This window comes from Lepidochelys kempii, chromosome 1, assembly GCF_965140285.1.
Source record: "Lepidochelys kempii isolate rLepKem1 chromosome 1, rLepKem1.hap1, whole genome shotgun sequence".
Taxonomy (NCBI): Eukaryota; Metazoa; Chordata; order Testudines; family Cheloniidae; genus Lepidochelys; species Lepidochelys kempii.
In genome coordinates this window covers 261471737-261487687 of record NC_136380.1, presented here as the reverse complement: position 1 = coordinate 261487687, position 15951 = coordinate 261471737, and the positions used below count along the sequence as shown (strand labels likewise).

Genomic DNA, 15951 nt, shown 5'->3' with positions numbered 1-15951 from the left:
TTCTGACGCACTGTTCATATGAGCGGATTTGTTGTTTTTTGCTTCAAACATTTGGTTACCTCTGACACCAACTTCACAAATCCCTCCCTTCACTTAAAGGATTGGGAGAAGGATTTGTATTATATCCCTCAGCACTTAACAAGCTGAACTAAATCAAAGCCTGGTGTGTGTGTTGGTTTTTATAAATAAAGGGGCAAGATATTTTTCTTAACGTTAGCCCTCAGATTTGTTTTCTTGCTGAAAATCCTCCCCTTAGCCCCCACATAGCACAGGCAAGATTGTTATTGTAGGAGGAGTGAGTGCTGTGCTGAGCATACTGGTTCGTTGTCGGGTTCTTTTCGAACACTGGAGCTTATGGTTTAATTATCGTACAGCTGATAGTGCTGAGTATTTTTGGTGAGATGAAATATCACACTGAAAAAAGCTAAGCAAAATAAAACGAGGGGTCAGATCTGGAGTCTCCTGCCCTTTACATACATATAAGCAAAGCTTTTAATCATAACTTTTACTCATTAGCTAAGCACCTGAATGTTCTTTCACTAGGGTGGGGTAGGAAGGTCATCACCGGAGGGTTTTCAGAGGTGTGATCAGGAAAACCTGTCCCAGCTTGAACCTTATACCTGAACTCCTCCCTTCCTCCTCCTTTCTGCCACCCCAGCTGAGGGTGGGGGGGGGGGGGGGGAGCCTTCAAATTGAAACAGGAGATGCTGCATTTCCTGGATTGAGTCCTTTTCCCTTACCCTCATTAAAAAAGATTCCTTCGATACCACACACATATATAATATTATATAGAGCGATATATTTAATACCTGTGTATATATGCTTCACAGGGGTCACATATATACACACTAAAACAAGTCTGTGACAAAATACTGCAACACCACAGATCAGGTTATCATATCTGGGAAAACAAAAATAGATACGCAGTGCCCATGAGCATCCCCAACCCCTGTGCCCCCCCTCCCCAGCCAACACTATCAGTCTGGAGAAGAGTGGGTGCAGAGCAGTTATTTTGATTAAAGAGAAGGGGGGGCATCACCCCGCTCCATAATCTAAACAAATGATCAACTCTTAAATCACGGCACAGCAAATGTGACAATTACACTGTAAATGCAGATTTGTTTTTAAAATAAAAAACAAGCATTTCTTTCCCCCTTGATTAATTTTTCCTCTCTTCTCCCCTGCACATGTGCCTGCTGCCACTCCAGCGAACATGGTACAAGCCTACGCACTGGTGCGAAGATCACTTTTTTGGTAAATTCTGCAGAGGGAGTGACCGGCTGAGCATGCGTTGGTAAAGCAGGGATTAGACCGCTACAAAAAGGGGTGTGTGAAGGGAAGGCTGAATTAGCTCATTTAGCAGCAGTTGGGTTCCTGTTACTTTGCTTAATCCAGTGTCTCAGCAATTCTATACATTATGACTATACTTGGCAAAATAGAAGACAAGCATCCCTCTCCCTTGCCATCTAGCCTTTACAATTTCAGTACTTGAGACAATGAAATGTACGTACTAGGAGATGAGGTGCCCAGTTTCAAATCTGAACAGAAGTCACACCTCACCGTTGATCAGTGGAAACAAATACAGCATCAGCCTGTTCAAAAACCATGGGCATCCAATAAAACTTGGGATTGGGATCAGTGGAGCAAGGATCTTTCCAGCTGCTCTGCTGTCTCCTTGAGGCATGCGTGCATGCGAGAAAAAGTATCCTCCCTTCTCCCACCTCTCTATCATAAACAATGAATACATACTCAATCTTTGTGCTTCAAATGCCACTTCCAGGCAAGGATCCCAAAGAACTGTACACATACTAATGAATTAAGCCTCATATCGTTATCGCAATTTGGCAGAAGGGAAAACTGAAGCATTGAGGGGCTAGCGGCTTGTCCAGGGGACCCAGTGACTTAACAGCAGTGGCTGGAAAGACCAGTCCCCAGGTCTCATTAATACCCCGAGGCTCTAATCACTATGCAAGAGCTAAGCCAGCTGCCTATGAGTTGTGTACGTCCAGAGTTAGGTCTGTATAAAGATGCCAGGTGCCAATTCAGTAACTCCCACATATTACTCCCTACCTAATATCTCTTGTCTAGGGACACGTGTTCTCAGAGGCAGGGTGAAGAAAAGGGGACCCATTGCTGCTTAACCCCCATGCAAAATACAGCCATGTTTTATTTATTGTCCATACAGCACTGGAGGGCTCAGACTTCTCACAGGCAAAACAATCTCATGAGACCCTACAAAGAAAACAAAACCAAAAAAACTACACACACATTGCTTTAAGAAGGTGGAACTGTTTGTTCTTGAGCTGATGGTGCTGTATCAAATTATGTACACACATGCACACTGTATTAAACTGTAATCAGAGTGAGGGGTAGGGAGGCTCAGGACAAAGGGGGAAGATGTCAGCACACCCACTCCCCAGTTACAGGTGAACCAGGATGAGGCACAAAGCTGACCCCCAGAGAAACTCTGGGGTGTTGGCATAAGCTCATTATTGCCATTATAAATACTGAGATCATGACCTCAGTGGAGTTATATCTGAGACTCTACTCCGCACCCCAGTTTGGCCAATCCGTTTGAGCTGGCTTGTTTTAACATAATTTAGATCATACCAGTATTGGAGATATAAAATCCAGCGAGACGTCCTATCACCACCCCTCAAATTAACAAGGCAAGAGTGCAGGTGGTATAGCATGCACTATGGACAGTCTCTGCCATCTTCTTAACATAACCCTGCATCAATCCCATCCCACCCAAATGATGTGGGGTCACCCCGCCAACCTGCTGACAGACGGCAAGTGCTGGGCCACATCATGGATCTTCCCTCTGGAGCCACGCATGCCACATGCGCTGATGAATCCCTTCAGCTGGGCTCAACGGAGAATGGTACCTGCTCTGACAGGAACAGCATTCAGCTGGGTCACTTCATTTGGCAACACTAGCTTCGCTTACAGTGGACACAGTCTACGGGCTGGTCTACACTGGGAACATACAGCCGTACAGCTACAACTCTCGGGGCGTGAAAATTCCGCACCCCTGAGAAACGCAACTATGCCAAGCTAACCCCCGGTGTAGACAATGCTAGGGTGACAGAAGAATTCTTCCATTGTCCTAGCTCTCCCTTCTCAGGGCGGTGGGTTATCAACGCCAATGGGAGAACTGCTCCTGTCAGTGTAGGAGTGTCTACACTGACATGCTACAGCGGTGCAGCTGCAGCTTTGCCCCAGTAGCATTTTCAGTGTAGACATACCCTCTGAGTATCAGCTGCTCCCCCTAGAGCTGACCTAATTCAAAATGAAAGTCAGCACAATACCAGCAGCGGACCTGACAGCTGTTCCCTTTCTTGTGCCACGAGGCGGGGTGATTCTATCAGAGGCTCCTGTATCCCCTGCGTGCCTGAATGTTCCCATGACAAAGAGGCACTCCTCTATTCTTCCTGCTGGGAGGGGCCAGTTTGCTGAAAAATGACCTTACTTGCAGCACCGGCAGTCTAGTGAGGGGAGGGAGGCACAAAAGCTTAGAAGCCAGTTTAAATGCAATGTTCGTAATGATTTAAAAAAACCACAATCAGAAAAGCACACTTCCTACTGCTGAACATTCCCCACCAAAAAAGCAAGGTGTAACCTGATGGGGACACTGCGTCTAGGTGGTTGTGTTTCTATTTACCCTGAGGGACCCTCATATTACAAATATGATCTTCCTCTTCTCTTCCAGACGGTTGTTGAACATTTTGGCCTCTGTCTGACAATGGATACAGGAAGAATTCATTTCCTTTTTCTTTTGGGAGAGCGGAGGGGAGACTGCAAGGGGACACACAGTCAAAGTAAAATCACATTCTAAGAACAAACAAACAAACAAACAAACAAACATTCTCCTCACTTGCATTAATAACTGGCTTCAGTTTAATAATCTAAAAGAACCTTTAAAATTGGTCTCTTCAGCACGCTATTGGTTTGTGTTTTGCACTTCACTCAGCTCCAAACTATCCTGGTCGGTTTGGTCTTCCATTTCTAGTTAGCTTTGTTTTCTGGTTCCCACACACTAGTCAAATGCTATTGAGCTTGATTTTGCAACACTGCAAGAGAAAGTTTCAAGCCCTTCCAGCAACCACACTGTATTCATTTCAATTGTGAAATCATTTCCAAACGCGTTCTTTGTCAAACACAAACTCTGAATTTTGGGCCTATGCTACTTGATAGTGTCCTTTAAATCGATTTATGCCCACTTCCTCTGACAGCACATTCAGCCTCTACAGACAAAACCCATATCCAAGTAACCAAGTATGTAGACTATTTAAAGACGTAATCCCCGAAGCAGAAGCTGACTGACTTTACACTGCTGACAAATAAAAATACAAGCTCCTTTTCTGTTACTTTGTTTTTTCTGGCTGATCCCAAGGCCCAGAGCACACAGATGACAACAGCACCACAGTATTAGCTATATCCTGTGGACAGACTCAGGTCTTACTTACATAATCACACTAGTTTTTAAAAAAACAAACAAAAAAAAACAAACCTGCACTCTTCTGTCCATGAGAAAGACATCAAATGACCCATTACTAGTTTGTTTTTGGGTACAACCAATAGTAATATCAAAAAAGTCATCCATGATCACTTTCAAACTGCCCCTTCTGCAAAAAGCACCCTGCTTGTTTTCTCAGCTATGCTCCTTGCATCCATGTATGTGGGGGCTAGACAGCTGTTACCCTCCTCAGTTGTCGTGTGCCTCAGGGGAAGACTTGGGATGTAATTTTGCTCCTTTGCGGTCATCCACAGCAGCTAACAGGCCAGGAGTTTTAAAACCACCCTTTTAAATCACATGGACTTAAAGGCTTTCCTCACCTGCATCTCAGCTATAATTGTTTTTTATATTGTTCTTTCAGGAGAGTGTGAAAGAGAAGAGGAATTTTCTCCATCATACTGAGGAGAATGAGCACAGAAGACTGCAGACACATATGCTCCAGTAACCCTTTCCCCAATCTCGGCTCCCCCTCTCAGATGCATTCATGACACTGCATTGTCCCAAAAAACCTCCCAGCTACTCTTAAGAGTCTAGAGGTGGGGAATTAAAACGAAAGGATTTTCTCTCTTTCATGCCCAACTGTGTTCATTCCTTTCAATTAAAAAAAGAAAAAAGAAAAAAAGAAGAAGGTGGGGAGAGAATAAGGAAAGAAAAGAGAAGATAGAAAATAAACTTTATGAGCACGGCATTCACTGGCCACAGAGGAATCGGGTCACAATTTCATTCACCACCGGAAAATCATATTGGTAATCTTGAGACAAAAGGAAAAAATAAAGTTCTCCTTGTGAGACATGTATCTCAGTTGCCTTGCCACAGTCTCACTCTTTGAAAACTTGCTTCTGCTTCTCCAGTCAACGGATAAAAACCACCCCCCAACTATACACCGTCCCGCAATAGGAAGTTGTATTTGCCGAAGTCGTCATCCCTGGGGCACAGCAGCATGTCCTTGCGAGCTTTGGCCAGTTTCTGCTTCAGCACCTCCCGCCGATCCAGCCACTCTGTCAGTTCGTCCTGGCCATGAGCAAAGCAACATTTCTCCCCCTCAGGGCAGGCCTTGGTCTTCTGGAACCTGCCAGGAGAGAAACACAACTCACTGGACTATTTTTTTTAATGGGGAAAGGTTTAAAGGGTTGATCCATTTCTCTAGCATTAACATTGTGCTGGATTCTAAAGCACTTTACAAACTCTCTCCCTGTATCGGGCTCATTCTCTGACTGAAGACATGTAGCACCACCTCCGGGGTGAAGCCTGGAGGTTGTTTAAGAGAGTATAGCAATAACAGGTTTGGCCAAGAAGTGATGTATCCATACCCAACTGAGACTAGAAGGGGATTTAGGGCTGCAGAACGAAATGACAAGTTGAAACTGGGCTAATATTTAGGGTTGAACAGCCCTACTCTTGAAAAAAACGCCAAGGGATCTTTAAACAGACACGAGTGACCAGGACCCCAGTTTTCTATTTCACCTCCAGCGGCACAGTGCCTCCGGTCACCATCTTGAGGCATGGACAAAAGAGAGAGGGGCACTCTAGTGAGACACTAAACCCACTTACTGAAGCAGCTGGGTTTCCCAAAGAGATGTCTCAGACAAGCAAGGACCTAGCCAGGCTCTGATTAGCTTGTGAGAGCTGATGTCACCATAGTCATGGGTGGCATGGCTGTTGGGTTAAAGGTTCTTTCATTTCCCAAAATATAAACAGACTGTGAGCCTGGAGAAGCATCACTCGTGCCTTTTAGTTTTGTAGTTTATCACTTTTAGGTGCGGGAAGGGAGTGTGTTCCCAATAATGCAAGGGTGGGCACACTTTTTGGCCTGAGGGCCACATTGGGGTTCCAAAACTGTATGGAGGGCCGGGTAGGGAAGGCTATGCCCCACAAACAGCCTGGTCCCCGCCCCCATCTGCCCCCTCCCACTTCCTGCCCCCTGACTGCCCCCCTCAGAACTCCCGACCCATCCAAACCCCCCTGCTCCTTGTCCCTTGACCACTGCCCCCGCCGGGACCCCACCCCTATCAAACTTCCCCGCTCCCTGCCCCCTTACCATGCCACTCAGAGCAGCAGCAGGACTGGCAGCCGTGCTGCCCTGCCAGAGCGCTGGTGGCAGGCAAGCTGAGGCTGTGGGGGAGGAGGGACAGCAGGGGAGGGGCTAGGCAGGACGGTCCGGCAAGCTGTAGTTTGCCCACCTCTTCAATAACATCTCCTACTTTTCGACCTCCCCAGAACTTCTGCGAGCTGCAGTTCCTTGGGGCTCCCCATTTAGGAGCAGAGCGACTCAGTACCAGGTCTGCTCTCCTTTCACCGGCAGCGGCCCCCCGTGTGGAACGGGGGCGTGGCGCACGCGGTACCTGTCACAGAGCCGGAATTCACCCATGGGGAAGCGGTAGTTCCAGCAGCTCGAGTCGTTGTCGGAGGTGAAGACCTTCTCCTTATGCTTCTCCGACTGGATGTGCTGCTGCCATTGCTTCTTGCTGTTGCTGTTCTTCCCACACAGCCAGCAGTGGTATCCCATCTAACCGGCACAGACCGAGCAGCCCGTTAGCGGTGCCCACCCTGACCTGCCCGGCGCTGGGGAGTGGAGAGGAAGGGATGTCCCCTCTCCGCCAGAGCATCAAGGGTCTCCCCACCCCACCCAGCACCTCCCTCCCTCTCCTGACACATCAGTGTTGGGAACATCAAACTGCTGGCCACAGGGGACAGGACTAGTCTCTTTGTCTGAGCCCACCAGTATCGCTCCCTATAAACAGCCATAGGAGGGATTGTTGAGCAATTAGATATGGTTTCTCCAGACCTTAGTGGCCTGCCCATCCCCCTTCCCCATACCTCTCCTCTGCCACACATTAGTATGCTGCCTATGCACTCTCCCCCTACTTCTCTTCCCACCCATTGGTGGGCCAGTTACACTCCCACAGATCTCTCACCCCCAACCAACTATTTTCAAAACGGCCAGCCGTGGGGCTTTGCCATTCCAGGGCCCCAGGGAAGGGTGGGAGCCTGGGTGGAAGGCGGGGGCCAAGGAAGCAGGAGTTCATGCGTAAGATACAGTTTCAGCTGACTTCTTGGATAAAAACATGTTTAACGGACAGAAAAGTCCTGGAGCAGCCTTGCTGACCCGGGCCTATGGCCTCCTGCCTCATCACTGCTACCCCGGCTGCCCTCCTCCTAGCTGGCAAAGATCACAGGCTTTTCCCCAAGGGAGCGTTCCAACCCTGCTGGATTTCCAGTTAGCACAGCCTCCTCTCAAGAGACTCCTGCAGGGATGCACAGGAGAGAGGGAGGAGAGGTATTACCATGATGTCAGCATAGTCAGTGGGCATCTGGATCTGCTTCTCTCCTTCCCGCGACGTGAGTGGTGTCCCCTCTCCTGGCTTCCCAGGGTTGTGTTTCTTTAGCCACATGTCATAGGTCTGCTGCATATCCAATACTGTGAGGAGGGAATCAGCCAGATCAGCCAGGCAACTCACCTACCCACCCACTATGGACACACTCAGAACAAGGGACCTGTACAGATCTGGTGTTGAGTGTGCACCCTCCCTTCAGTTACAGACACTCCTTCTGAGGTGCGGTTACCTCCTCAGGTGAGAGGCTGGGTAGGGAAATCTCTTTCCCTTGGTCTGGGGGAGGGAGGCAGATGCGAGTTCTGAAACTCACAGGGTACTGTGATGGCAGCTTTTATAAATATTGAGAGAGAAGGAAGGAGGGCAAAGAGTTAGCGATTGCTCTGGACTTCACACCCACAAGGAGGTGCCAGATCAGACCCGAGCCTGGTCCCTCTCACTGGGTAGCTCACCTCCTGCTGCAACAAAGCAGGAGATGCAACAAAAAAAAGTAGCGTATTTGGGTTTCAAATGTTGTGATTTTTTAAACAAAATATTAATTCAAATAGACATTTTCTTCGGAAACAAAGTATCCAAACACTGACATGGGGGCGGAGAGGGGGATCATTCTTTTTTGGCCAAAACTATTCACCAAATTTGACCCACATTTTTGAATAGTTTTGGAACCCCCCAAAAATGCATTTTTTAGCAAAATTGCCATTAGGTAAAGCATTTTGGCCAGCTCTACAACTCAACTGGCGGGACAGTGAGGTGGCAAGGGTAGAAGGAGAAATTTTGGCCAAGACCATGGGGCATGGTGACCACCTACATTTCCAAGAACTATTAACAAGTGAGGACAAGCTTGTTTGTAAGGGGCACTGCCCAACAGCATCCTCATTCAGGACACAAAGTTCACACACCTGTGTACGATCTTTCACACAATCAGCAGGGAATGCTGCAGCCTAGGCGTGAGGGACATTAGCAGAACAAGGGGAGAGGCAAGGACAGGGGCAGAGGTCAGGAGTGAGGTGTATGGAGCCAGGGCTAGACTAGCAGAGGAAGAGCAAAGCTGTGGAGCATGCAGGCGAGAATGGAATAGCACCAGGTGCGGGACTTGGATGCGCTGGCAGAAGGGTGATTGCGCAGCTGTGCGTGGCTGTCGTTTGAATAGCTCTAGCTCACGCTCTGAGAGTCTCATTTTTCAGAGTAATTTCACCCTCTTGCTGGAAAGGCGGGGGTGTGCGACATCCTTTCCAGCTCTGGGACGCCGGGGAGAAGGGGCGTAACATACCCTGTGCTCTTCAGCGTCCCCATTCCTGCCCTCAGCTCACCACTCACTTTTATTTTCTTTCATGAAGGTCCACATGTCTCTCTCCTCAGGGCTGTGGGCAAAGGAGCAGTTCCCAACATACTGGCACTTCCTGCCATTTTGTGCATGGATACACAGCTGTCAAGAGACAGAAAAGAAAACACAGCCCCCCCCCCCAGACCCTTCTGGTTAGGGAGGCAGAAGAGAAAGGGGCAGACCAACCAGCAGAGGCACTGAGCAGGTGATGCTGATCACTCGTGCCTTTTCTCCCTGGGTCCCGTAAGACTTTGGGGGACGAGATCTTTGTATAAACGTACAGGAGGCTTGAGTTCAGTGACTTTCCTCTCACTACCTATCCACCAAGCCCATGGCTGGCCCGCTTACAGATAAGGTTACTCATGGAGCCAGGTGAGGTGGTGGAAAGCAACTTAAGGGGACTCTCACTCATGTCCTCTCCAGCCTGATGGATGGAGGTCTTTAAGAGATGGAGAGGCTTTCAGAGGGAAGTGGAGAGATACCCAAGGTGAGTTTGGATTCAGAGCAAAAGTTCCCAATGACAAAACTCTACTAGGAACAGCAAAGCTTTCCCTGCATACTTCCAGCCCACCCATTGCTAGTAACACACTCGCTCCCTTTCCCCCTGTAAACAGTCCTGCCAAGGAGAGTCCGGAGGGCTCAGCGAACAGCGGGTGGCATATAGAGCCTTTCCTCTCCATTCACGGCTGTCCTTATGCACAGCCAAAGCAAGCAGCTGTTTGGGGCCCTGTCTCCTTCGCAAATCACCAGCTGACCGTATCTCCCGCTTCAGCGCCAGGAAACGGGTCCCCTCCAGATCCCCTCTCCTCTTCCAGCAACCGGGCTGGAATTACGGCTGGGTTTCCCCCCATTTCAGCAGCTTAGCCCCTGAAAACTGTCAAGCTAGCCCTGACTAAGCTGATGGCTGCAATCCAGCCCAGATCAGCAGTGACACCTAATTGTTACCCACTGGGAAGCTGCAACGTGGCCCCACATGAAATGAGCAAGGCATGGTATGAAGAAGGGAAACTGCCTTTCGGAAGCACCTGACCGCAGAGGTTTTTGACACTGCAGCCCCCCCACCGAACCGTCTACCTTGCAAAAACCACCCCCGCAGTTAACACACCGACCCCCTTGTTGCAGCCTCAGCAGCAGGGCCAGGGACTGAAGGCGTCACTGGAGACATAACCATTCTCTCGCCCCTTGGAAGCGAGAGAGAGAGCGCGCAGCAGGGCCGGGGTGGGAAGCTTGCACTCTTGCTGCCCATGCACTACCTATTGTGGAAACAAACCAACGGGTTCACTCCCCAGCAACAGCCAACGTGGCTCCTTTTCCACAAACACTAACCACACGTGTCCACCCGCACAGGAAAGAGAGGAAAAGCCCCGCAGACTCTCCAGTAACATCAGTGCCAGCGGCGGCGTTTGGGGCCGCAGGTCAATGATTCCCTCACAAGCTCAGGAAGAATTCAGAGCCAGGCCCAAGGCTCTTGTCAGGTCCTTCTCTCAGGACACAGACTCACAAAACAAAAGCTGTCACCCTAGAGCACATGTGCTGCCCCCGCCCAGGGGTCCCTCCTTCTGCAGCTCTCCCATGGGCACACCCCCCTTCCTCTTAAAGCCCCGCTGAACCCCGTGACAGGCAGGCCTTAGCCTCCTCCTGGCAGTGCCTGTCACAGGCTCTTTAATGGAGGCACGGTGGAGAAAACAAAGGGCTACTTCTTCTGCCAGACACCGGCTCCCATTTCCCATAGCACTCATGCCTCCTTTTGCACTACGAGGAATCTTAAAAACAAACAAAACCAAGTCAGCTATGCTGTGAGTCCACACCCTTCCCCTCTCCCTACCCCACAGCTGGGATCTCTCCTGGGTGACATCTCAACAGCAACTTAGTCTGACCTATCACCCCCTCCCACCTCCAGCACACATACATGATTTTGGCTTTGGGCTGAGAGGGGAGAGACACAAAAATCTGATTAGGAACAGACTGAAAAACCCAGGACAGTTTCCCAGAAGTCAGCAGCCACTCCAGGAAGAAACTCCCACTCCCCCAGGCACTGCCTGTGACTGCCATGGCAGCACATGGAAATCTTTCATTGCGAGGCAACGGAACACACTCAAGCAGCTGAATGATCCAACTGACAGAGGTCACAGATGCTTTATAGCTACCCTGGCTGTGAGCAGAAAGGGATCCCCAGCATTTTCACATGGGCTCCCCTATGGCTCTAGATTAAGACATGCCAGACACCTCTTAATTGAGGGGAGGGGAGCTCTCTGAGGCAGAAAGGAGAAGGGCACTATCCCACCTCCCATCACATGCTGAGCTGGGATTGGGCTTTACAGCTTTTCACATAGCTCTGGGGTTTTAATTTAGGGTGTGAGGGTTTTTTTTGTTTGTTTTTTTTAAACATATCAGTTTTCAAATCACCTTTCAAGAGATCTGTAAAAACTGGTGGAAGTGGCTAGATTGGAAGCCTAGAAGGCTAGTGCTCTCTTTACCAGCAGAACAGGAACAGCAAAAGCAGGGACAACATAAGCTTATCCCATGCCTACTGCCCCACCTGTGACCTGGTCTGGAAAGGTGTGACCTGAGGTGAAGGGCTAGATCCCATCCCCTGAGCCGGCCAGTCCTATAGGTGGTGACGGTGTAAAGAGCAGTGTCAAAAACCTTGCTGCAAGGGTCCTTTCATACCATGACACGGAGCTGGCTGAGATGGAACTGATTTCTCTTGGCTTTCAGCTGGTCTTTGCTTTCCACCCGAGTCCACGTCTACCTACCCACCCGACCATTTACAAAGCACGCGCCCTCGGAGCATCGAAGCACTGGCTCCATGCTTGGTGCGTGCAGTGTTGCAATAGGAAGGGAGAGGATTCTGGAGCCACAAAGGGGTACAGGGCTTACATCATATTGCTGTGGGAAGTTGCGGATGGAAGGCAGCGGTCGGACAGATACCCACTTCCTCTTTGCTTTGGACATCACCAGCAGGACGCGACGCTCCTTTGTCCAGCTAGGAAATGGGGGAGGGGGAATTAAAACAAAAAGGCAGGAGGGGAAGCAAAGGGGGTTTAAAATATCCCATCACCACACCAGGACCGTCACTCAGCCTGCCCCTTGCACTGGTTGGTAGCTGGACTGGGACGCCTGTGTGCGCATGTGCTACAGGTAACTACAGCAGACGCACCAGAAGAACAGACTGTAGCTCTCCAGGGTGAGCCAAAGGGACCCTTTCCTCCCCCCCCACAACCCACTCTTGTGAACTGCTGAACATCTGCAGCACTCCATCCCCAGGGGTGGCTGAACCGGTCCTGATCTATACAGTCTGTAAAAAACAAACAACAAAACAAAACACCACTTCGGGACCCCTCAGGGTGAGAGATGCTGTAGAACATCCTTACACACAGACACTGCACTGTGAACAAGATCCTACAGTTAGGCAAATCACTCTTCCACAATGCCGTACAAAAGAATCAGAAGAGGGTATTGTGGCAAAAAAAATCCAGGCCAATAGACCACAGTCAGAGAAATGACATCCCAGGAAGGGAAGGTGACAGTCCCTCTCTATGTAGCACTGAGGAGACCTCTTCTAGAGCACCACATTCACAGACCAAGGCAGAGAAATGCAACAAAAATGATCAAAGTACATACCATGGCTAAAAGTATAACCAATAGCGATAGGATTGCCACCTACAAACAGCAGACGTCTGGAAACAAGTTTGGAGATGAATTGTTTTGGGTGCTCCAGCTGAGTATAGCTAGGAGAAATGGGATGAACTGAACAAAGGGAAAGTGGGCTCCTAGAGTGGGGACTGTGTAAGCTCCTAGAGAGGGGATTGTGTCTTTTCTCTCTCTGCAAAGTGCCATGCCCAAAAAGGGCCCTGCATACAAATGAAAAATAATAGAATCTGACAGCAGAAAAAAAACCCAACAGTTACCTACCTTTCCGCAACTGTTGTTCTCGGAGATGTTTTGCTCATGTCCATTCCAGGTGTGCGCACGCCCACGTGCACAGTCGTCAAAGATTTTTGCCTTAGCGGTATCCCTAGGGCTGGCTGTAGCGCCCCCTTGAGTGCTGCACTCATGCGCCGGTATATTAGGCACTGCCAGCCCTATGCCCTCTCAGGTCCTTCTTGCCAACTCCTCCGACAGAGGGGCAGGAAGGCGGGTAATGGAATGGACAGGAGCAACACATCTCGAAGAACAACAGTTACGAAAAGGTAGGAGACCGTTTTTCCTTCGAGTGCTTGCTCACGTCAATTCCATTGTAGGTGTCTCACAAGCAGCATCAGTGGAGGTGGGCTCGGAGCTCACAGTCTTGCAGCTTGCAGCACTGCTCTGCCAAAGCCAGCGCCGTCTCGAGCCTGCTGGGTAAGAGCGTACTGAGACGTGAACGTGTGGACATATGACCAGGTAGCGGCCCTACAGATCTCTTGGATTGGCACCTGTGCCAGGAAGGCCGCTGACGATGCTTGCACCCTAGTCGAGTGTGCCGTCACGATTACTGGTGGAAGCATCTTCGCCAGTTCATAGCAGTGGTGGATGCAGGCCGTGATCCAGGACAAAAAGTTCTGAGTAGACACTGGGTGACCTTTCATTCGGTCTGCCACTGCAACAAACAACTGCACTGAGTTACAGAACAGCTTCGTTCTATCTGTGTAGAAGGCCAGCACCCTCCTGATGTCCAGAGTGCGTAGCCTGTGCTCCCTATCTGACGTACGAGGCTTTGGAAAGAAGACGGGTAAATATAGGTCCTGGCCAGTATGAAACTGGGAAACTACCTTGGGCGGAAATTACCTTGGGTGCGGTCGTAACTGGACTGTATCCTTGTAGAAGACGGTATAGGGCGGCTCTGAAGTAAGCGCCCCGATCTTGGACACCCTGGGGGCCCGATGTTATCGCAACCAGGAACGAAACCTTCCAGGAGAGAAGCAGGAAACCAGAGGTTCAAAGGGAGGCCCCAGATGCCTCAACAGCATGAGATTCAGGTCCCAGGGAGGGATGGGATCCTGGACACGTGGGTAGACACACTCCAGACCTTTCAAAAACCATGCCATCATGGCATGAGCAAAGAGCGACCTGCCTTGGAACGGAGGATGGAAAGCCAAGATAGCAGCCGGGTAGAACTTGATCGATGACAGGGACAACCCTTGGAGTCTGAGGTGCAGCAGATAATCCAGGATCTCCTGCCGTGGGGCCTCCTCAGCTCAGATACGCCGTTCGGAGGCCCATCACATAAACCTTTTCCACTTGGCCAGGTAAGTCACTTTGGTGGAGGGTTTCCTGCTACTCAGCAAGACCTGCTGAACACAGGGGGAGCACACCCGTTCGTCTGTGCTCAGCCACGCGGTAGCCAAGCGGTCAAGTGCAGTGCTGTTAGGTTCAGGTGCAAAAGGCCGCTGTAGTTCTGGGACAGCGGCAGCAGGGTGGCTACCGAAAGGCTCAACAATGTGCCAAACCAGTGCTGGTGAGGCCATGCAGGGGCTATTGGGATAATTCTCGCCCCGTCTTACTTGATCTTCACAGGGACCCTGTGAATCAACGGCACAGGTGGAAAGGCATACATCAGCGCCCCCGACCACAGAATGAGAAAGACGTCCGATAGGGGGCCCCTGTTTATTCCCCCCGGATCAAATAGAACACATGGCATTTTCTGTTCTGGAAGATTATGCTGACCGCCTCCAGATGGAGCAGCCACTTGTGGTGAGATGAGAAAGTCTTGCTAAGGTGATCTGCTATGATGTTCCTTGTTCCGGGCTGGTGCGCTATCATGCCGCACACAAAAAAATCCCGAAGGCGGAGAGCTTCTTGACAAAGGGCCGAAGACCCGGTGCCACCCTGCCTGTTGATGTAATACATCACGGCAGTATTGTCCGTCAGGATCTGCACCACCCTGCCCTTCAGGAGGGTCAAGAAAATTGCAGAGTACAGCCCTGAGATACTCTGTCCAGCACCCCGCAGTCCGAGGTGACCTGTGACCAAACGGTAGGGATGAACATGATCAAGGAAAGAACAAGGTGGATGCGGGGATTTGACTGGGGCGTCGCTCTCGAGCGCACCTTCAAAATGAGCATTTCTGGCCCTGGGATGCTTTGCCAGGCTGGGCTGCACAGGTGGCGATGACGAAAGCTCGTGTCTCTATCCCTTCTCCTTGCAGACCCCTGGAGAGGCTGCCAAGGCCTTGGTAGTGGGTGCAGCCAGAACTGCTTCCGTGCAGACTGCGGCATATGCATGCCCAGTGAGCAAAGGGTGGCCCAAGTGTCCTTTAACCTAAGCAGGCTTGCATCAGTCTGCTTCGAAAAGAGACCGTCCTCACAAGTTTAAACTGTACCTGCCAGAGAGGGCCTGTTGGTTCACCATGTGGAATTGCAGGCTGGCTGTTGAATAAATTTTTCTCCCCAAAAAGGTCCAGTCTTTTGGCGTCTTTATTTTTGGGAGTTGAACTGGTGTGTCCCTGCTTGTCCTTTTTGTTGGCCACAGAGACAACCAGCAAGCCCAGAAGTGGATGGGTATAAAAAGGTACTTGAACCCTTTGGCTGGGATGAAGTACCTCTTTTAGGCCCTTTTGGAGTGGGAGGGATGGACGACGGGATTTACCAGAGAGTCTTGGCAATTTTCAGGACCCCATCATGCACTGGAAGTACAACACATGCCGGGGTAGAGGCTGAGAGGACACTGAACAAGGTGTCCACCTGCCTGGCCATCTCCTTCACTTCTAGGGCCAAGTTCTCGGTCACCCATTGAAGCAGGGCCTGGTGTTCTTCTAAAACTGTCCGGCGGGCTGGCCCTCAAGGGTCCCGTGA

General features: G+C 50.1%; 1 protein-coding gene across 8 annotated transcripts in view; it reads right to left on the bottom strand.

Moving 5' to 3' along the window:
* Positions 1-247: 247 nt before the first annotated feature.
* Positions 248-15951, bottom strand: part of ZC3H7B (zinc finger CCCH-type containing 7B) — a 64169-nt gene continuing 48465 nt past the window's right edge. For all 8 annotated transcript variants that reach the window (XM_073327179.2, XM_073327181.2, XM_073327180.2 and 5 more), the window contains 5 exons: positions 12056-12161; positions 9169-9277; positions 7804-7937; positions 6862-7025; positions 248-5588 (listed from right to left, as the gene is read on the bottom strand). In XM_073327179.2, coding sequence (XP_073183280.1) covers positions 5396-5588; positions 6862-7025; positions 7804-7937; positions 9169-9277; positions 12056-12161 — 706 coding nt within the window. In that variant the 3' untranslated portion in view covers positions 248-5395. The remainder of the gene's footprint in view (positions 5589-6861; positions 7026-7803; positions 7938-9168; positions 9278-12055; positions 12162-15951) is intronic.